General features: G+C 40.7%; 1 protein-coding gene across 1 annotated transcript in view; it reads left to right on the forward strand.

Annotated features, from left to right (window-relative positions):
* The first annotated feature begins 432 nt into the window (after positions 1–432).
* The window catches only part of GPD1L (glycerol-3-phosphate dehydrogenase 1 like), a 30,371-nt gene continuing 10,059 nt past the window's right edge, over positions 433–20,744 (forward strand). Inside the window, exons 1-5 of the mRNA XM_069860148.1 lie at positions 433–504; positions 9,276–9,453; positions 10,839–10,979; positions 14,957–15,095; positions 16,242–16,354. Of these exons, the coding sequence (XP_069716249.1) occupies positions 455–504; positions 9,276–9,453; positions 10,839–10,979; positions 14,957–15,095; positions 16,242–16,354 (621 nt within the window). The 5' untranslated portion in view covers positions 433–454. The remainder of the gene's footprint in view (positions 505–9,275; positions 9,454–10,838; positions 10,980–14,956; positions 15,096–16,241; positions 16,355–20,744) is intronic.

The raw sequence follows: 20,744 nt of genomic DNA on the forward strand, positions 1-20,744 counted from the left end.
AGGGATGGAGCAGCCACAGCTTCCCTGGGCAACCTGTGCCAGTGCCTCACCACTCTCGTCGTGGAGAAATTCCTCCTTATGTCTAGTCTAAATCTGCCCCTCTCCCGTTTACACCCACTGTCCCTAGTCAATCACCACGAGCCTTTGTGAACAGTCCCTCTTCAGCTTTCTCGCAGCCCCTTCAGGCGCTGGAAGGTCGCTATAAGGTCTGCCTGCAGCCTTTTCTTCTCCAGGCTGAACAACCCCAGTGCCGGGATCATCTCTGATCATGCCGGGCTGTGGGGCCGCCTCGAACGCCTTCCACCAGCCCCGCTGGGTCCCACCCGCCCTCGCTCTTCCCCCGCTGTGGCCGCCCCGCCGAGGGGCCGCGGGCGCGGCGGGGCCGGGCGGGGCGCCCGCGGGCAGAACTACTGGTCCCGGCAGCCGCGGGGCGGGGCCGGGCCGGGCCGCCGCCATGGCCGCCGCCGCGCCGCTCCGGGTCTGCGTCGTGGGCTCGGGGAACTGGTGAGTGCCCTGCGCGCGGCTCCGCACGGCTCGGCGCCGCCCGGGGGGGTACGAGCAGTACTTAAAAAGGTGGAAAATCGTTGGTTGAAGCCAAAGTAGAGTGAAGTTTCATCTGAGTCAATGTATTTTTTTTTGAAAGTGGGTGTCCTTGCGATAGCGTGGTTTTTCCCTATAGCGTGTCCGTCGTTCCCCTATAGTGTGTCTGTCGTACCCTATAGCATGGTCTTCCCCTGTAGCATGTCTGTTGTTCCCTATAGCGTGTCTGTCGTACCCTATAGCGTGTCCGTTGTTCCCTATAGCGTGTCCGTTGTTCCCTATAGCGTGTCTGTCGTACCCTATAGCGTGTCTGTCATTCCCCTATAGCGTGTCTGTCGTACCCTATAGCGTGTCCATCGTTCCCTATAGCATGGTCTTCCCCTATAGCATGTCCATTGTTCCCCTGTAGCGTGTCTGTCGTACCCTATAGCATGGTCTTCCCCTATAGCGTGCCCATCGTTCCCCTATAGTGTGTCTCTCGTACCCTATAGCATGGTCTTCCCCTGTAGTGTGTCTGTCATTCCCTATAGCATGTCTGTCATTCCCCTATAGTGTGTCTGTTGTTCCCTATAGTGTGTCTGTCATTCCCTATAGCGTGCATGTCATTCCCCTGTAGCATGTCTGTCATTCCCTATAGCATGTCCGTCGTTCCCCTATAGCGTGTCTGTCGTACCCTATAGCATGGTCTTCCCCTATAGTGCGTCTGGTGTACCCTACAGCGTGTCTGGTGTACCCTATAGCATGTCTGTCGTACCCTATACCACGTCTGTCGTTCCCTATAGCTTGTCTGTCATTCCCCTGTAGTGTGGTCTTTCCCTATAGCGTGGTCTTTCATAGCATTTTTTATTTATGGTATGCTTTCTTATAGCATCTTTTATTTATAGCGTGCTTTCTTATAGCATCTTCTCTTATACCATGTTTTGTTTATAGTGTGTTTTCTCATACAGCGTTTTATTTATAGCATGTTTTCTTGTTTTCTTTCAAACTATTTTTCCAGATGCTGTTCATTCTTTGGAGATGATAATGTCTTGTGTGAGGCATGATCTGAACATGGAATCATAGAACCGCCTGGTTGGTTGGACAGATGTGTCTCCTTCTATAACCACCTCTGTTTGCAGCCTTTTCCCTGTCTCAAGTGCAAGATCAGGCAGAACTGGCTTCAAAAGCTCCAAATAAGCAAGGGATTTAACTGTTGTGAAGTTCATAGTAACATTATGAACATGATGGGCTGAGAGAGTTGGGGTTGTTCAGCCTGGAGAAGAGAAGGCTCCAAGGAGGTCTTATAGCAGCCTTCCAGCACCTGAAAGGGGCTACAAGAAAGCTAGGGAGAGACTGTTTACAAAGGCTTGTAGTGATAGGACTAGGGGCAATGGGTATAAACTGGAGAAGGGCAGATTTAGACTAGACATAAGGAAGAATTTCTTCACAATGAGAGTGGTGAGGCCCTGGCACAGATTGCCCAGGGAAGCTGTGGCTGCGCCATCCCTGTAGGTGTTCAAGGCCAGGCTGGATGGGACCATGGGCAGCCTGATCCAGGGGGTTTGTAACTAGATGATCTTTAAGGTCCGTTCCAACCCAACTCTTCTATGATTCTATGATTAAAATTGGTCCTTGGAAAAGAATAAATATGTATAAGGTCTCTGGGAGAATCCATACACGTGCATGAGTGGGAAATACATTCTGTCCCCAGCTCTCGTCTTGCTCCACATGATTGATGGAGATCGCTCCCTCGTGTTGCCCAGCTCTGATAACGGGTGCTTGCTTTCTAGAGCTCCAAAATGAGTCTTAAACAAGAGTTTATTTGCTGGCATTTTTGGTGTCAGTGGCACATGATGTGTCACTGGGCTTCATCTGTGGTGAACTTCTGCGCACAATTGTGCGATGTGGGTGCACTTGATGCCAAAAATGCCAGCAAATAAACTCGTATTTAAGACTCATTTTGGAATTCTAAAAAGCGTCATCCTTTAATCAGACCTGGGTCACACAAGGGAGCGATCTTTATCAATCATGTGTATGAGACAAGAGCTGGTTACAGAATGTATTTCCCACTTACATGCATATGTATAAATTTTCCCACAAGTCTTATGCATGTTCTATTGCTTTCCAAGGACTAATTTTAATGTTACTCTGAACTTCACAACAGGCAGGTCTCTTGCTCATTTGGAGCTGGCTCCAGCTCTCTGTCTGAACTTGTATTTGAGAACAGAGAAAGGCTGCAAACAGAGGTGATTATAGAAGAAGACACATCTGTTCAGCACAAATCATACTTCACACAAGACATTATCATTTCCCAAAGAGCAACTTCTGGAAAAACACTATTTGAAAAAACATGCCATAAAACCCCATGCTGTCATAGAGACATTCTGTCTGACTTTCAAAAAATACAGTAACTTGGATGAAAACTTAACTTTACTTTAGATAAAATCACAATATTCCACTTTTTATAATGGTAACTACTTCTTGTATTAGGCTTCTCCAGCCCTCTGTCTGCCCCAGCGGTGGAGATGCTGCCCTGAAGTTAACTAAGGGAGAAACAGTGGCAGAATTGAGCACTCTGTTTTGGCATTCTTGTAGGCACCCGTCTGTTCTATGCATAAGTTATTTTAGGGTATTTTTATCCTGGTATTTGTTGTGTGGTTTGTACAATGTCAGGTGACGTAGATGTGAAAGATGTTGAATGTTTATTTTCAGCAGGTCACGGCTAACCAAGCACTGCCTGTAGGGCTTCTGTAGAAGTGTTGATTGGGGTTTCCTGTCTTAGCTCTTTCCAAGGCAGTTCAAAGAAGAGTTGTGGAGGCTGTAGTGTTTGAAATACGTCTTATTTTTCAAATTGGTTATAACTTATAGTTAGACTTAAGGTTACTGTTGTTAGACTTAGATGAATTTACTGTTGAGTTCACTGAAAGCAACAGATTTACTATCGTTTCTCTGAGAGGAGCGTTGTATTAATAATGCTTTGCATTGCTTCTTCAATATCTCTACCATTTTTGACCAACCTGGATCCCTATTTGCAATGAATAATTTAAGTACAGTGTGTTCTGTAAATGTAACTACACGGTTTGTCACTTAAATTACTAATGCTAAGCATATTTTATTTCTGATAACATTTGATTTTTTAAGGCTAAATCTAAATTCAGATGAGTTTGGAATAGAGCAAAGTACTGCAGTTTATTAAACAAAACTTAATAGCATTTTGTCAAAGTGATCTTAGACTTGTTGCTCATCCCCTGCCCAGACCGAGCAGTTGGCTTTTGGTGCTGTTTTGCATAGTTGAAACACCCACAGCTACCAAATTGTGGTTTTGTTTGTAATGGCTTGGAGGGAATAGCTGACGTTTCAGTGCACCACTGTTTGGTTTCCTAGCTTGTAAGATGAACAAGAGGGATACCGTGCATTGCAATATGCCAGGAGGAAATTATGCTGCTAGACCTATCTATCTTTTAGTATTGTTTCCATTCCTCCATAACTGAAACCTAGCAAAAAAGTTTTACAGCAAGTTTGACTGCATTTGTATTTGAATCACCGTGAAACACACTTGCAGAAGCAAAAAGATTTGTATATGTTGCCTACTAGCAATAACCACATGCATATACATTTTGTTTTCACCTCATTGGATCAGTTCAATAACAAGAAAAGCTCCTGCCTAATGGGATGGATTTGGGTGGCAAAATGCCCATGTCTGTGATGCTGAGAGAAAGAGAAAATGCTATTAACCTAGCATCAGCTATTTTCTTTCTTTTGGGGATGAATGTATTCAAATAACTGATGCTTATTTCACGTGTGATAGCAGTGTGGCAGGTTTTTTTGTGTCAGGAAAGCAGAAACCAAAGTAATCAAAAATCTTAAACTGCAAATGACTTGATGTGCAACAGCTCTCTCATCTTTTCCCCCTTCCTCAAATATTTTTGAAAACAGAGAGGTAGGTGATATCTTCCTCAGAGTCCAAGGGATGCGAGACACCACACCCTGACTGCGAAGAGCACTGTGACTTGATAGTATATAGAATCATTTAGGTTGGGAAAAACCTTTTAAGATTGTCAAGTCGCACCCTTAACCTAACATTGCCAGGTTCATCACTAAGCCAGATCCCTAAGCAACCATTGAATTAAATAGGACTTAGATTTGAGTTGTGTACCTGTGTGCACATATGTGCCTTTTTAAACTGGTGCCTGTGGTCCTAAAGTAGAAGCATTTAATGCTCAAAAGCAGGTAAATAGAAAGGAATTGAAGCATTTAGGTACATCTTATTATTGATATTTTGGGGTTATGTAGTTTTGAAGCCTGGATTACAGGAGGATGTGACTGGTGTTACCTAAATTGTAAGCATGTAGGTAGTTGAACTGAGTGGGTAGACTCTGCAATTCTTTTTGAGCAGTTAGCAGTTAGACTTAGTGAACTTAGTGAAGTTCGGAGACTGTGGGATTTTGAGGTCTTTGTGAGATGATTCTGTCCTACAAATGCCAGTAACTGGACATTTTTGCCTTCTCACGGCCCTTTAACCTATATCTGGGATAAAAACAAACCTGCTAAAGGAGCTTGGCAGGACAGAAGGGTTGAACCAATCACCTCTGATGATAAACTACTTCCAGTCAGACCTGTTTGGTTGGTTTGCTAGGGGGAAGGTCACCTTAACAATGAAGTTGACTTGGCAAGGGTCACTCAACACATGATACAAGATCATGGGATGGGACAGGTGGCTCGCAAGGCATCAAAGAGGAGCTGTGCATATTGCTGGCCTTGCCCATTTAGGGTTGCTGAGCTGGTGGATTCGTGATTGTATTATGATCTTTAAGATGGAGGATAAATAAGCTTTTTTGGATGTAAAGAGAATATACTTTAGGAATATGACTTGAACCCTCAGGATTCAAAGACAGTGCACAGATTCAGTTAAAAGATTGCAAGCACTGCCTTGGACGTGTACTATAGCGTACTCTTCTGACAACACCAGCAGGGCAGGTTAACAAGGTGTGCATGGCCTGAATTTATTCCTGTCTGTTTTGCTAGAGTCAGTTGTTAATAAATCTGATTACCCGACTTAAACAGAATCTGTAGAGTTTGGGAAGAGATAGGAAGTTACTGAGTCAGAGGAGTTCTACTTGCTGTAGAAAAACGAGGTGTGGATTTTGGGGCTTAACTGAGGTGATTTTATAGGGATAAGTGGTAGTGCTAGAGTTAATATTATTTGTGCTTGTCTATTGTGAGCTGCACTGATGCTGGTATTGGGGCAAGTTGAGCAGTTTCTGAGTTTTGTGCTTTACTTTTAAAGTTATGGGGGAAGCGGACAAACTGTGACACAGTGAACGGTGGGAGACAAAGTGAGTGGTCTTGCTCAGTAAGTGTCAGATACAGTTCTTCAGAAGCGTTAAATAAGTGTATGAGATGGTATTCGGGTGTACCTTTGATACTTATTGCAAGGAAGAGAACTGCTGTTTGGCATGCAACTACCGTATTCTGCTTGGGTAGCATTAACCATTCCTCAGAGCATCTCAAGGTTAAGGCTATGGGAAAATCTTTCACTATGGTTTTTCCTTTCATTGTGTTTTTTCTTGTGTCACTAAGCTGCTGCAGGCTCGAAGTCTTGCAACCTAGCTCACACTAGAACTGTTACTGCTAGGAATAAATTGGCAAGAATTCCCATTCCTTTGCCTTGTGATGTGTCAGGAGTATACAAGATGAGCCAGACATTCCAGTAAATTATCTCAGAGTACACGCTGACTAGTATTAAGGCACAGAAGAGAATATAGGCTTGCTTGTTGGATTAACAGGTGTGAGGAGCTGGTATGTCACCTCACATTCAATGTCAGTTGTTTGACCTTGCTTACTTCAGTCCTTCCACAGTTTTTGCAGCATAACAGGAAATGAAGAGCCAGAGAAGCCAGTCCGGAGGATCTACTTGAATTCAGGAACTAAGGCTAGGCAAATCTTCACTTTTTTAGTCCTACAGTTGAAAGCGGAAAAAAAAAAAAAAGACAGCTAACGCATTTAAGTGTTAAATAGTAATGCAATTAATGTCTCGCTCAAGTAGTACATGCTGCCAAACTTTATGCTGGCAAGCTGTTTCAAAACCACTGTCAGACAGTTGATACGTCAGTTATTTCTGTCTTTCTCTATCAACACGAAGCACACAGAATGTGCACTGAAGTTCAAAACTGAAGATAGTGGTTTACCAGGATCCAGACTTTGTTTATAAAGCTGCTATAGTAAATATGCTTTTGTTCAAGGAACTGAAAGCACCTTCAGAGGAACACATATCTGCATTGTGTTGAATGCGATTCATACTGTTTGTGTGGATCTGAAATTTGGGGGTTGACCTGGTGAGTTCACAGAATCACAGAATCACTAGGTTGGAAAAGACCCCCAGGATCATCGAGTCCAACCATTCCCATCAACGATGCCCCTCAGCACCTCATCCACCCATCCTTTAAACACCTCCAGGGAAGGTGACTCAACCACCTCCCTGGGCAGCCTGTTCCAGCGCCCAATGACCCTTTCTGTGAAAAATTTTTTTCTGATGTCCAGCCTAAATCTCCCCTGGTGGAGTTTGAGGCCATGCCCTCTTGTCCTGTCCCCTGTCACTTGGGAGAAGAGGCCAGCTCCCTCCTTTCCACAGCCTCCTTTCAGGGTGTTGTAGAGAGCAATGAGGTTTCCTCTCAGCCTCCTCTTCTCCAGGCTAAACAATCCCAGCTCACTCAGCTGCTCCTCGTAAGACTTGTTCTCCAGCCCCTTCACCAGCTTTGTTGCTCTTCTCTGGACTCGCTCCAGAGCCTCAACATCCTTCTTGTGGTGAGGGGCCCAGGACTGAACACAGGATTCAAGGAGCGGTCTCACCAGTGCCGAGTACAGAGGGAGAATAAACTCCCTGGACCTGCTGGTCACGCCGTTTCTGATACAAGCCAAGATGCCATTGGCCTTCTTGGCCACCTGGGCACACTGCTGGCTCATGGTCAGTCGCTGTCAACCAACACCCCCAGGTCCTTCTCCTCCAGGCAGCTTTCTAGACAGACTTCTCCTAGTCTGTAGCACTGCATAGGGTTGTTGTGCCCCAAGTGCAGGACCCGGCTCTTGGCCTTGTTAAACCTCATGCCATTGGTCTCTGCCCAGCGGTCCAGCCTGTTCAGATCCCTTTGCAGAGCCTCCCTACCCTCCAGTAGATCGACGCTTCCACCCAGCTTAGTGTCATCTGCAAACTTGCTAAGGGTGCACTCGATGCCTTCATCCAGGTCATTGATAAAGACATTGAACAGGGCTGGACCCAGCACTGAGCCCTGGGGAACCCCACTTGTCACTGGCCTCCAGCTGGATTTCACACCATTTCCCACCACTCTCTGGGCCTGGCCATCCAACCAGTTTTCCACCCAGGAGAGTGTGCGCCTGTCCAGCCCCGAGGCTGACAATTTCTGAAGTTTTCTACATTTGCAGCAGAAACCATGCATGCGCATCTGGAATAGGAGCTTGATAAGAGCTAGCTGACAATTGAGGCTTCTGTGTCGCTTCTGAACCCAGGGGACTTTGTAGCATGTGAAATGCTATTAGAGAAATAAATTCCAATCTTTTAAGACATACAGTTGTATGGTTTAACTGAAGGTCTACTTGGGATACTATATTTTTTTCTGCCACTACTTAGAGAGTGACCCGAGGCCTGTGATATACGCATCTTTAATACAGCACAATGAGTTGTGCCATATTAAAAGCTCTTGGAGGAGAATGAGTTTATTTGTTGTAGTTGCCAGCTGTGAGTTTATTACAAGCAATGCCCATAATAAATTTAGGGGAGAGTGTGAATATAACTGGATTTGTGGAATTAAAGTGTTCTTAGCTCCTAATAAAATGTGCTGTATTCACACTCACAAGCCTCAAGATTGGTGAGTCCGTGTATTTTTTTCACGTGCTTCTGATTTTTTTTTTAATCTGCTTAATAGGTTATCAATAAGTATGAAGCCACTTTCTTGTCCCAGGAAAGGAAGTTAGGTTAACAGGCTTTATGCAACTGCATGATTTTCTTCCATGTTGCATTCAGGCTAGGAATGGAAGGGAGAGTTTTGTTGTTTCTCTTGCATTTAGATTCAGTATTTCTGCTTAATTTCATTGTTTTTAGAGATTCGAGTAGTAGAATTGATCACCATCCTACAAGTTCCACTGTGTGCTGTTCTTGGGGAGTAAATGAGGCTAAGGAGTAATTGAATTGTCTGCCTGCAAATTTAGAGAATGCCTTTGCAATAGTGAAGTCTTGTGAGGTTAGCAGCATAACCGTAAAGCCTACAATTTATGCAAGATATAAATGCTTCTTGGCTTTAAGTGTTTATCAGAATTGTACAGCAATTGATGGGTCAGCCATCTCAGCAAAGAGGGTTTCCTGTTTCTTAAAGGTGAAAATAATCCATTTTTTTAAATTGAGCATGTCACTTTTACCACTGCTTTGAAGATATAATCCATTTTGTTTGTGGAAATCCAACCCAAACTCTCACTGGACAGCCAATATGCAGACAAAGTAAGTAAGGACACTTGCAGTCAATGCTTCCTTCTGACCTGCTCTAGACCTATTTCTTTGAGAGGAAGCAGCGGTGTGAATGACTAGTGTATTGTTCCACTTGTTTTACTAAATAAAAAGTGCTACATAGTAACTGGTCTGACAACCTATGATTTTCTGTTTTGAAGACAGTCTTTTTCTTCTGGAGCAAAATATTTTTCTTTCTTTTTTTTTTTAGAATATTTTTGGTTTTGTTTTTTTCCTGCAGGGGTTCTGCGGTTGCCAAAATAATAGGCAATAATGTAAAAAAAATGCAAAAGTTTGCTCCCACAGTGAAGATGTGGGTCTTCGAGGAGAATGTTAATGGGAGAAAACTGACAGATATCATAAATAATGAACATGAAAATGTGAAATATCTCCCTGGACACAAGCTGCCAGATAACGTGGTAAGGCTCAGAGGCTTGAATTTTGTTGGAGAGCAGAGGGAATACTGCTCATGCTGTGAACGGAGGTAGAAATTTGTTTTGTTAATAACTTCAGGGTTTTTAAGTTTCTGATATTTCAGACTGTATGCTATTTTACTGATGAGATAAAAGAATTGAACAAGTAAAATCATGCAATTATGGAGGTAGGTAAATCCAACACACTGTAATCTTTTGTTTCTTTTTTCCTTTTTTTTTTCTCCTTTTTTCCCCTTCAGTCTCACTGTTGTCTTTGTGTTACTTCTCCTTCTGTCTGTGGAAGCAAATGTGAAAGTGAGCACAAGATTAACAGCTATAACCACACCCATTAAAAAAAAAACCCTGGCCTCAAATTTGGAAGAGAGCTGGCTGAGATACTCTGAAACTTTTAGAAAGTATTACAGGATGAGAGCTAGGGAATTTCTCAAGCAAGCTGCCAGCAGTTTTCAGTTTTATCTGGTTCTCAGTTATGCTTCAATTATGTGCAGTCAGATCAGTGTGTTTTATGTAGCATTTCCAGGGCTGAACAGTGAGACTCTACATCTATTCTGTGTTGGTGTAATGCAACGGTTGGCGGGTGTGTGGTGACCCTTGCCCCAGAAACATTATAGGAAGATACTGCAGCAGCTAACAGTTCAGTAGAGATACTGGGCAGGGAAAACGTGAATTGCCATACATCACAGTTTTTGCTTTAGCAACAATGCTGAAATCCCATTTCCCTAGCCTTCAGCAGGTTTGGTGTTTCTACCTTCCACTGCCTGGTCATTCAAATTTGTTCTCTTTATCAATAGGTAGAGCTTATTGCTGCATTTTAAACATGAGTGTTTATTTTAAAATGGTCATCGAGTGTTAAGAAAAGTGGAGTCTGGCAAGAGATTTCAACATAGGTCATTTTCTTAAAGGGTAAACAAAATTGTTGAGTACAGAGAAAGAGAATATGAACTACTAAGTGTAAGAGTCCCAGAGAAGAAATTTGAGTGTATAAGGAACTAAGTAAAGAAACTACTTTTCTGTATGCAAAAACTTATAAACTCAGATTATTTTGTCAAAGAGAAGGCAGCTTCTTGTTTTATATTTTCTTACTCAAAGGATTTGTTCAAATGTTACAGAACCTTTGTATTTTCATTGCGCTAGCAATGCTGGTGGCTGTGAAGATGCCCCTTTCAAGACATAAAATAGTTTGTTTGAAAGCTTAAATTCATTTGCTTTTCTTGGAAATCTATGTTACTGCTCATTTTCAATGATGAAGAAATTATGAAGTTTGTAGCATTCAGCATAATATCAAGATGTACTTTTATTTGCCAGGTAAAACTTGTGTGTAGTGTTAATTTTAAGAAGTTATGTGGCATTTCTCTCCTGTAACTACACAGGTTGCCATCCCAAACCTTAATGAAGCTGTACAGGATGCAGACTTGCTGGTTTTTGTCATTCCTCATCAGTTCATCCATAAAGTCTGCGATGAAATCACAGGACGAGTACCCAAGAAGGCACTTGGTATAACTCTCATAAAGGTATAATAAATATTATGCATTAATAACTGGCAATATGTCATGGAGTCTTCTAAAACATGATGGCTTATTATTTTGATTTAAAAAGTCTCTTTGCACTCAGTTGTCCCATTAAACCCTACTAGATGTAAGATAGGAATTCATCTCAGTCATTAGTGAGTTATGGGGTGTTTTATTTTAGGTTAGCACTTGCAGGAAGAGGAAAATGAGGCTGTTCACAAGACTTTTGAAAAGAAAGAGGGAGTAAATATGTTTTGCACCATCGAGCTTTCTATCTTTTCATTGTTGTTTCCAAACTCATCATTAGATGAAGAACAGAGCACAAGCATAATGGTTTGATTGTTAACGTACGTCCCACATACTGAGTTCATCATTTTAAGAACTGCTGAGAGAATTTCGTGTGACTGAGAGGATGGTGCTCTTGTTCGTGTCAAATACTATGTTGCAACAAGAGAGTCTGTTTAAGCATGGCCAAAAAAACCAGTTGGAGCAGAGGAAAGAGGAGGAGCAGAGGTACAGGAAGCGTTTCACTGAAGTGTTTCTAGTTTTTGTGGCAGGAGGATGATTAAATATGAATGACTTCTCCTTTAGCTGCAAAGAATAAGTTCTTCCTACAAGGTATGGAAGATACTGATTTGTTGTTGCTTTGTACTTAGTTGAGACTACACAGTTTTCTCAGCACACATTCCCTTGTTTGCTGCCATTTCTGGAAAATGATACATTTATGAATTAAATTAAAAAGGACAAACCTCCCGTGTCACTGCTTACTGCAGGCTTGTTTCTTTAGTTTGGCCAAGCCTGTCAAGTCCATATTGCTTTGTCAGCACTGACCTGATATGTTGCTGGCATGTGTGAAAAAGTAACGCTTCCTGAGTGCACTTGCTGCATTTTGTGGAAAAACATTTCATATTGTAGAATGATAAAATAAGGCGGTGTTAGAAGAGCTAAACACAGTAGTATAAAACCCACACAATTGTCCTAGATGCCCTTAAGTTTATTGGTTTTAAGTTGTCTGTTTATGCTTCTGTCTTCTGTAAGCTCAAGATAAACTTTTTTCTCCTTTAATTTGCTAAATTTGATTTATGTTCTTGTGGCCTTAGTGGTACGAATAACTGTAATGAGATTGGAAGAGTAATTGAGAATTTATGTCAGCGTATCTGAAGTCAGAGTGTGAGCCTGTATTCCCTTTGGATAACTACTTTGGATATTGATTACCAGTGCTTTAGTGAAGTGTTGGTTAATGGCTATGTTTAAAGAAAAAGAAAAAAAAAAAAAAGAAAAAGGGTGTGTGTATGTGCTTATCAAAAAAAAAAGTCCAAATCCCAAACAAACAGGAGTACCCCAACAATACAAAAGCCCTTACTTAGTTTTGTGTAAGTAAAACAGTGACACCTGCCTTGCAAAGCAGAGTTCATTACTAGGCAGCTTCACACTGTCACATTGCATCAGTAGGTGGTCTTTCAAAAGAAATGGTGTGAGGCTCCTATTATTTTTTTTTTCAGGAGAATGCAAAGTACCTGCTAGCTTTTATGAAAAGACATAACTGTGCATCATTAAAATTATCATTTAAGAAGTAATGGAAGAGATTTAACACAACTGTTAACTGTGAAACTCAAGGGCAGGAATGCATTCTTTCCTCTGCTTTTGCATCTTCTTTATACACGCTGTTTTCACCAAAGTCATATTTTTAGTGGTTTCATTATACTCAACACTAATGCTAGTAAAGTGGCTCGTGTTAAGTTTGGCAGTTAAAGTGCAGTTCTGCTCTGAAAAATATCATTAGTGGGACATCTTGTTTTTGTGCTTTGTAAATTGCTTGGTAAGTTAGAAATGTGTCATCTTTTCGTCTTTTTTTTCTTTCTTCTTTTTTTTCGTCAATCTTATTTTCAAGCAGAGCTTAACATCTGATAATAAAACCAAGTCTTCAAGAAATACAGATATTTGTCTGCTGATTAATCTGTGTTCCCATTGAAACATTTGCAGCTGTGTTGCTTTATGTAAATTCTGATCACTGGTGTGTATGAAAACCTAACAAATCATGTGGGACAGGGGAGGGGAACCAACTTACAAAGTGGTACAGCAATAAGCACAGGAAGCAGGGTAGGTGGAGGTCACAAAATCCTCTTCAAGCAGTGTCAACATCATTCTCTTTTTCATCTGTCTATGTGCAGGCCCCAGGGATTGCTCTGCCAGGCTTGTTAGGATGCCAGCAATAAGACCACAGAACTGGACTTGCATTGCCTGGGAATTGCTGCTGCTCAGTGGAAATTCCCATTTTGGAGCCTTGGTTTTTGGGGGAGGGAGAAGTGTTTGTTTTTTCTCCTGTTGTCATTCAGTATTGGATTTAACTCTACAAGAAGCAGGTGCAGCTCTCCTTGACTTTGTCAGAAGTTGCATCTGTTTCATAGCCAGGCTGAATTTGGCACCTAAGCCTCCCTGATCTCCTTTCACTTGGATGAGTAACTGTTGTGTACATATTCACATTTTTGGAGTTGTTCCCAATGTGTGCATGCTTTTCTGTGTATTAGTTGCCTGCTTAGGAGGAGGGGCATTACAGTTATTTTGTGGGGACATTTTTGGCACTGTGAAGGAAAAATACAACATGTATATGTGTGCTTGCTTTTGGATTCTTGCCGTCTGGCTTATTAAAGATGAGAAAGCAGAGCTGTGCATTAAATGATACAGATTGAAAAACAATGCAGAAATGCAGGCGCTGTTGCCTGTAGTTTAATTGGCTGGTTTTATACAGACATTTCTGCATGTTTCTTGATTGCACCATGTTATTTAAGGAATAGCACCTCTGAATTGTGGAAATGCAAATTACCGCCTGCCTGAAATGTCACTGCTGACAACATACAAGAGCGTATGTGTGTATTACCTGCTAGATGTGAGCCTGCTTTAGCAGGGAGGTTGGATTGGATGATCTCCGGAGGTCCCTTCCGACCCCTACCATTCTCTGATTCTGTGATAGGTGTATCAGGACATCGTAGAGGATCACAGTGGCTTTTTACCTTTTGAATCCTAATTCAAAATCGCCAATCCCCAAAAGTACCAAATCCCCAATATAAAAAAAATAGTACTATATAAAAGGTGATATACTGTGGGAAAGAAGGGCCATTTCAGTACCTTTTCTGCCATGCCACTGTTCTGAAAATGCAAAAGGAGCCTGCATTTAGCAGGCTAGGAGAAAAAGGGATTTGTGAGAAGAAAGTGGTCCCATTTGGAGTTCTTGGTTCAGGCAATTCAGGCTACTAGAGTACCAGACCCTTCTCCATTGCAGCATTACTCCCCAGGGTGATCCTATTTCTGCCCCTACTTCTGTGCTTTATAAGGAGTGCATTATAAATACAGATTAGAAATATTCTTAGAAGCTAAGTTATTCTCAGTTGTTCAGCTTTCTACATATCTGTGAACAGCTTTTCCATTTGTAATAGTATTCAAAATTATTAAACTGGGTTTTTACTAGTAAACTGTTGTAGGTATGATACCCCAGGGAGTCTGCCTCTGATGTTTCAGTTGCAATACCTCTTCACAAAACAAATTATTGGGATGTCATTTTGTGAGTTTTGATGTAATTTCAAATCCAAGCACAGGCCTGATTCACAGCTGATGGATTGGTGATGCTTCAGTAGTTTTAGTAAGGATACACTGATAAGCAGCTGAGATTCTGAACTAACAAAGCTGAATATTCCATACTTGTTAGACTCTGATCTATGATTGAGCGTGGAATAGAAACTTACCACCATCTACAGTTTAGTCCTAATTCTTAAGATGCTACCTCCTATGAATAGAAGTCAGCTTGGAGAGATCACAATGATATTAGAAGTTTCACCAGCAGCAAGTCTGTCATCTTCGGTCTCAATCTGAATAAACCTTGTTGCACAGTTCTCACCCATGAACAAGACTAACTCTGATGTGCTTTCTTCTCTACTGCATCTGATGAATGACTTTTTTGTAATTACGTTTAATGTTGGCTGCAGGGAATAGATGAAGGCCCAGAGGGACTCAAACTGATCTCTGACATTATTCGAGAGAAGATGGGAATAGACATCAGTGTGCTGATGGGAGCCAACATTGCCAATGAGGTGGCAGCAGAGAAATTCTGTGAAACCACAATAGGTACTGTTCCAAGTCATAAGAATGTTTGAAATGTCCTCTTGTTCTCACAGCTACACACCAAATAGCTCAAATTATATTGTTTTCAGCGCTAGCTGACTGTTATCAGAAACTGTTGGGCTCTTCTTCTTTTAATGTCGAATTTCCTGGAATGTTTACACTTCTGAAAGTACTAGACAATACTGGGAATAAAGGGAGGTAGAAGGAACAGTTCAGTTTTACCTAATCTCACTAGAGCTGCGACCTTAGCAGGTGAAATACTAAGCATACTTTTTATTACCCTCCACATAACAAACTGACTTGTTTTATTACTGTGCTTAAGATTTTTCTTGGCTCTGCATGGCTTTAGATGGATAAATGATATTCTGTATTCCAGTTGTGGGTGTTACGGTCACAGATGGTACCTTTATGCATGTTTGGGTTGTTGTTTTTAAAGTATCATTATCTTAATTTATTTTAATTTCTCAGAGTAATTAGTTCTACCAAAAGCTAGACATGGTTTTCGTTCTGTGTTGTTGCCTGCTCATCTTTGCAGCACAAAGATGTGCCAAGTCTTATATTTCACAGTGTCTAGATAGGCGTGTGTGTGTATACACATACAGTTAGTCGTACGTAATAGCACAGAGTTCATGATGTTTTTTCACTGTTAATTTTTAGTTTTGTAACCTTTCATTAACAGCTTTGCATTACACTTATTTTTGAATGGCTGAATTACCTTAGAAACATTTGTCAGTAGCAGCATGCTCAGTTAATAAAACATCCCTGATATGCTTTTATCAGTAGGTATTTTTCTGGGATGCAATAAAAAGAAATTGATAGAGTTGCAACTACTGTATTTTTAATTCACCTTTGTTTTATTATTAACTGTACTTTTTAAAGGGAATTATCAAAAAAGAAAAGAGTATAGAGAATTAATGGACTTGTTATTTAGAATCTGTTGCTGAGCAGGCAGTGAATTGTGAAATCCAGAGTGCAGAGCTTTGAAGTGTGATGCGGACATATCCTTAATCACTTAAAACGGGAGTCCATTTAGAATGAACATAGAACCACCTTACCTCTGGTTTTAAGTATTTTGACTTGCACAGAAAAGGCTAGATAACACTCAAATAAATTATTCATTTTTTAACCTTCCTTTCTCTCTCTCAACAGGCAGCAAAATCTTGGAAAATGGTCTTCTCTTCAAAGAGCTCCTGCAGACTCCAAACTTCCGAATAACTGTAGTAGATGATGCAGATACAGTTGAGCTTTGTGGTGCTTTGAAGGTAAGATTAACAAGCTGTAGTTGGTACACAGATAGAACGGTGGTCCTTATAGAAAAAAGAGGGTTTTTTCATTTAAAGAATCGAGTTTATTGTGCTTTATATAATATATGAAGCTGCTACATAACATTTCTGGAAGAACCAAATGGGAAATTAAGGAGCAACATGTTCTGAGAGTTAGCTTTTAGACTCTTGTCTCACCATCTCTGAAGTTCTCTTTCTACATCTTTCACTTAGCTTTCAAACAGTCGTGAAAGAAGTGTTGTTTTTATCTAACTGATCAACTTATTTCTAAATCCATTTCCCTCTTCATTGTCTTACACAATGTGAGCACTGTTATGTTGTATATTTTGTGGACATACACTGCATAAGGTTCCTGTAGGTAAACACATGCAGGAATGACCTGAAGAGTAAAAAAGTTATTTCAGACAGTTACTCATCTGGAATGTTTCTGGTAACAAAATTGGTGCTGACAGGAAGTAAACTAGCTTAAACATATGCTTATCGCTATTTTTTTCAGGCTAGCTTACAGGCCGTTTGTGAAAGGGAGGCATTAGTCACTTGGCAACGTGGCCAATAGAACTGTAGTTCACATTATCTGATATTTGTCATGAAAATGTTTCTGATGGGTGCAGTGGTTTAGGAGATAATTTGGCTTACCTTTTTATTTTTCATGTTTTCAATTTTTTTTTTTTTATTGCTTTTGTTTTCACTTTTGAAATAGTGTAAAATACAGCATTCATTTGCAAAGCTACCAAGCCAATGAATGATATCTTTGAGGTAAGGAGTTCTGATTTCCATGCAGTGGGAAGTAGATTGATGTAATGGCATAATTTTTGGGAGAAGGAGGAGGTCATGGGTCTGTGCACTGATCTAATGGGATACACTTTGGTGTAATCTGCTTTGGACTTGCTGTATTTATAGAAATTTCTCAAGATTGGGGAGCTTGTACTTTGACTTCCACAGCTATTACTTTAAAATGCTGTGGAGATGTGCGAGATTAGCAGGAAAGAAATCTCTGTGTATAGACCCACAAAAGTAATCAAAAAATTTTATAAATTTATTTTTCTTTGAAATCTGCTCAGCCTGGTGTTTTCTGTCTAGTTTAAATTCTTTCTTGATAAGAGTTCTGTCTCAGATAATTTTTATTCCAGCCAAATCTTGTGAAAGGGCACTAGAGATGAGTGCGCCCATGAAACTGAGCAGCTAGTCAGCAGACACTCAAACTTCATGGTAAAGGTCCAAGTCAGGCAAGATACCAGTGTCTATTTGGAAGCGCAGAAGAAATGAAATACATTGTTATTCTTGACCTGAAAAGATACTGACGTATTTTCTTGGTAGCCTTGTTTTGTTCCTCCCTCCTGCTTCTTTATTCATCCAACAGACTGAATATTCTGTGTGCTCTGGTCATTTTGTATGGATTGCAATTCATTAACTGAGTTGAGACTTGCAAAGAAATGCATGGTATGAGCTCTAAACAAAAAGCGAATTAAGAATAGACTAACTTGTTTAAAAATACTATGGATTTCTTGCCTGATTGAAAGGTATGAACTCTTAAAAGGTGGCATAGATCAGGCAGGCTAGTACTTAGCCAATGTGTTTTCAACACATAAGTCACCTTAATCTCAAAGGCAAATTTATTAAAATTGTGTTTTTAAAAGTATTTTTTCACTTAAAACCCTTTGCAGTTTAATCGTAAATCTTGTGCTGACAGCACATAAGTAATTCCTGAGCTGTTTTTAACTTGAACGTTGCAAAATTTTATTAATGCTTTGGGAACACATAAGCCTCTAAAAGAAACTGAAGAAGCTAAAACTAAACAGATGGGTATGGTTTTTATTGCCTGTGCAAAGCAAATACAAAGCTCAGATGTGAATAGTGAAATGCAAACTTGAGCTTTTTTTCTCAGACGTTGTACATTTTTATTATTAGGAGAATTGTTTACTAAGGATAACAACAAACACTTGCTTTTGTATGATTAATCTGATAATTTGTAATAAAAATGTGAAAAATAAGCACATTTTCCTATGATTTAAATCTAAAGTGTAGCTTCTGTCAGTTAATTCATTAAACTTGGAAAGTTCCTTCATGAAAAAATAATAAAAATAAGCATTATTTAATCTGCTGGAAGGAGGGAATTCCTATTTCAGAAGATGAGAGTGTAATGTGTGAAGAGACAGGTATAAAAAGAGAGGTCCTATTCTCTTTCTATACCAGTGCCAATTCAAAATGTCAGCAGCGACACTGCAAACTACAGCTTAGAGGACACAAGTAAGCAGGCACACCTGCAAGTCCAAGCTGATTTTTTGGATGTGGAAATAGTAAAAACAGCTCCTGTATTGGTATTTAAAGGATGAGAACTATTACGCTAGGAGAAATTATATAGTCTCACAAATTCTTCATTTTACTATAAGTACCAGCTTGGGAAAAGGAGGCTTTTCTGGTATTTCTAGCATGATAGGCTAGGTCTCGTTAAAAGCCTGTACTTACCTTGCTCTTTATTTTTGCAAGACTTTCTAAGCAGGGATGGTTTTCGATGTGGATTGTTGCCTAAAGATTGGGAAAAAATACAGAAGAGTAACAGAGTGCTCCGAGTGCAGCATTCCCTTACAGTAGTGATAATTTGAGGTCTGAAATTTGTTTTTTGAAGCATACTTGAATTCAGTCTGTAATAATAGTTATTGCAGCTGGGCGATCATGAAAGAATATGTGCTTGATTGCTATTTATATACATGTATATTTTGAATATCCACTTCATTTACCATATTTATTTTTTATGACAATGGGCTGATGGAGATGTACTGAAGTATAGAAATCAGCACAGTGAAACTGCAGCCTTGTGTAAGCCTGGCGGCTGCCTGAATAAACAATAGCAGTCACTTTACAAACTCTGATGATGCTGAAGAACAGCTGTCTACTGTAACTTGTTGGCTGTAGGAGTAAACAGTGCTTGGCATGTTCTTCTCTATCAGAATTTTTTTTCTTTTGAGGACTGAAGCACATTCCACATTTATTTGTTGACCTTTTCTAAGGGCTGAGGTCAGATGTTAACAGACCTAAAAATTGGATAGTTAAGTTTCAAGGTGTCCAGTTGATTTTACAGGCGGTGTGACCCAAGGCCACTTGCAAGCTCTAGCTGCCATCTGCCAGGCGATGAAGGAGCCTTCCTAGGAAGTACTTAAAGGTTATGACACCACTGTAAGAGTAGCATGTGCAGCTGTGCGTACATACGGTTGTGCTCTTGGATGTTGATGGATGTAGTACTGAAGAGTAGCACAGACCCAAGGTTATCACCACTGAAGTGCCCCTAGTGCCTGTGCCAGCATGTGGCTTTACAATCAAACAGCACAGACATGAGGCAAGGCTGAGCTGGTGTATAATAAAGCTGGCGGCATACTGGAGAGGCAATACAAACATAGTGGGTGTAAACTGTACTGGAATCACTTACCCACTGCAGCAGTGACAAGGGTGAGTATGAGGGAAGAAATGAGAATCTAATCGTTTGACATGGTAAAATGGCCATGCACCAGGTGCCAGATTTGTTCAGGGATCTGGAGAGTCAAACTCCTTCAAGTGGCAGGAGCCAAGGGTGGAGGCAGAGGTGACAGTTACTGTAGGAAGAAAAAGGAGGAGCAGCTGTGGTTGCCTTTTGTGTTGCTTCAGGCCCATCTTTAAATCTTGTGGTTCCAGCTTAGCCTTAAGCAAAGAAATAGGGATAGTGATGATTTGTTTGTGGGGTTATGTAACGCAGCGTGATTACTTGGAATGGTCATCCTGCAAAGTATGTTTATGGCACTCGCTCTTAGACAGTCAGCCTAGGTACTGTAGAAGTTGATGTTGGTAATTACTCTTTCCTGAGATTAAGTGGAAATGGAATCCATTATTTATATTAGAGTTTGCCAGGAGCAAGCAAGCAGTTTTATGTTTAACCTCTTTGATACTTCTGCTGTTACTGTCTTTGATTTGTTGAGTCTTCATTTGCTCTCTCTCAGCCATGATACGAATCAAGGAGCTTCTCCATGTGTAAGTAAGAGGGAAAAGCAGGCTGTGCTGAGCTGTGATGCTACCTCAAAGAAGGCTGGATGTCCCGGGTGAATTGACATTTCTGTTTAGTTCTCTAAGGGTACATATAGTTATGGAAAGGTAACGGTTGCCTCAGAAATGGCCTCTGAAGTTGTCTTCATGTTCATGCAACAAATTTGCTGTAAACTGAGTATGACTGTACTGGACTGGTTCATCTTTCAGTAAAGTGAGTATGACTTGGATATTTCTGAGCACTGACTGCAAGATAACAATCTGTCAGCAAAGACTTGTTAACCTTGGCTGCTTGGTCACCTGTTGACCTTACACTTGTGACTTCTGGGCATGTTTGCAGCAGCTCGTGTGCAAGTAA

Source organism: Phaenicophaeus curvirostris, chromosome 6 (assembly GCF_032191515.1).
Source record: "Phaenicophaeus curvirostris isolate KB17595 chromosome 6, BPBGC_Pcur_1.0, whole genome shotgun sequence".
Taxonomy (NCBI): Eukaryota; Metazoa; Chordata; class Aves; order Cuculiformes; family Cuculidae; genus Phaenicophaeus; species Phaenicophaeus curvirostris.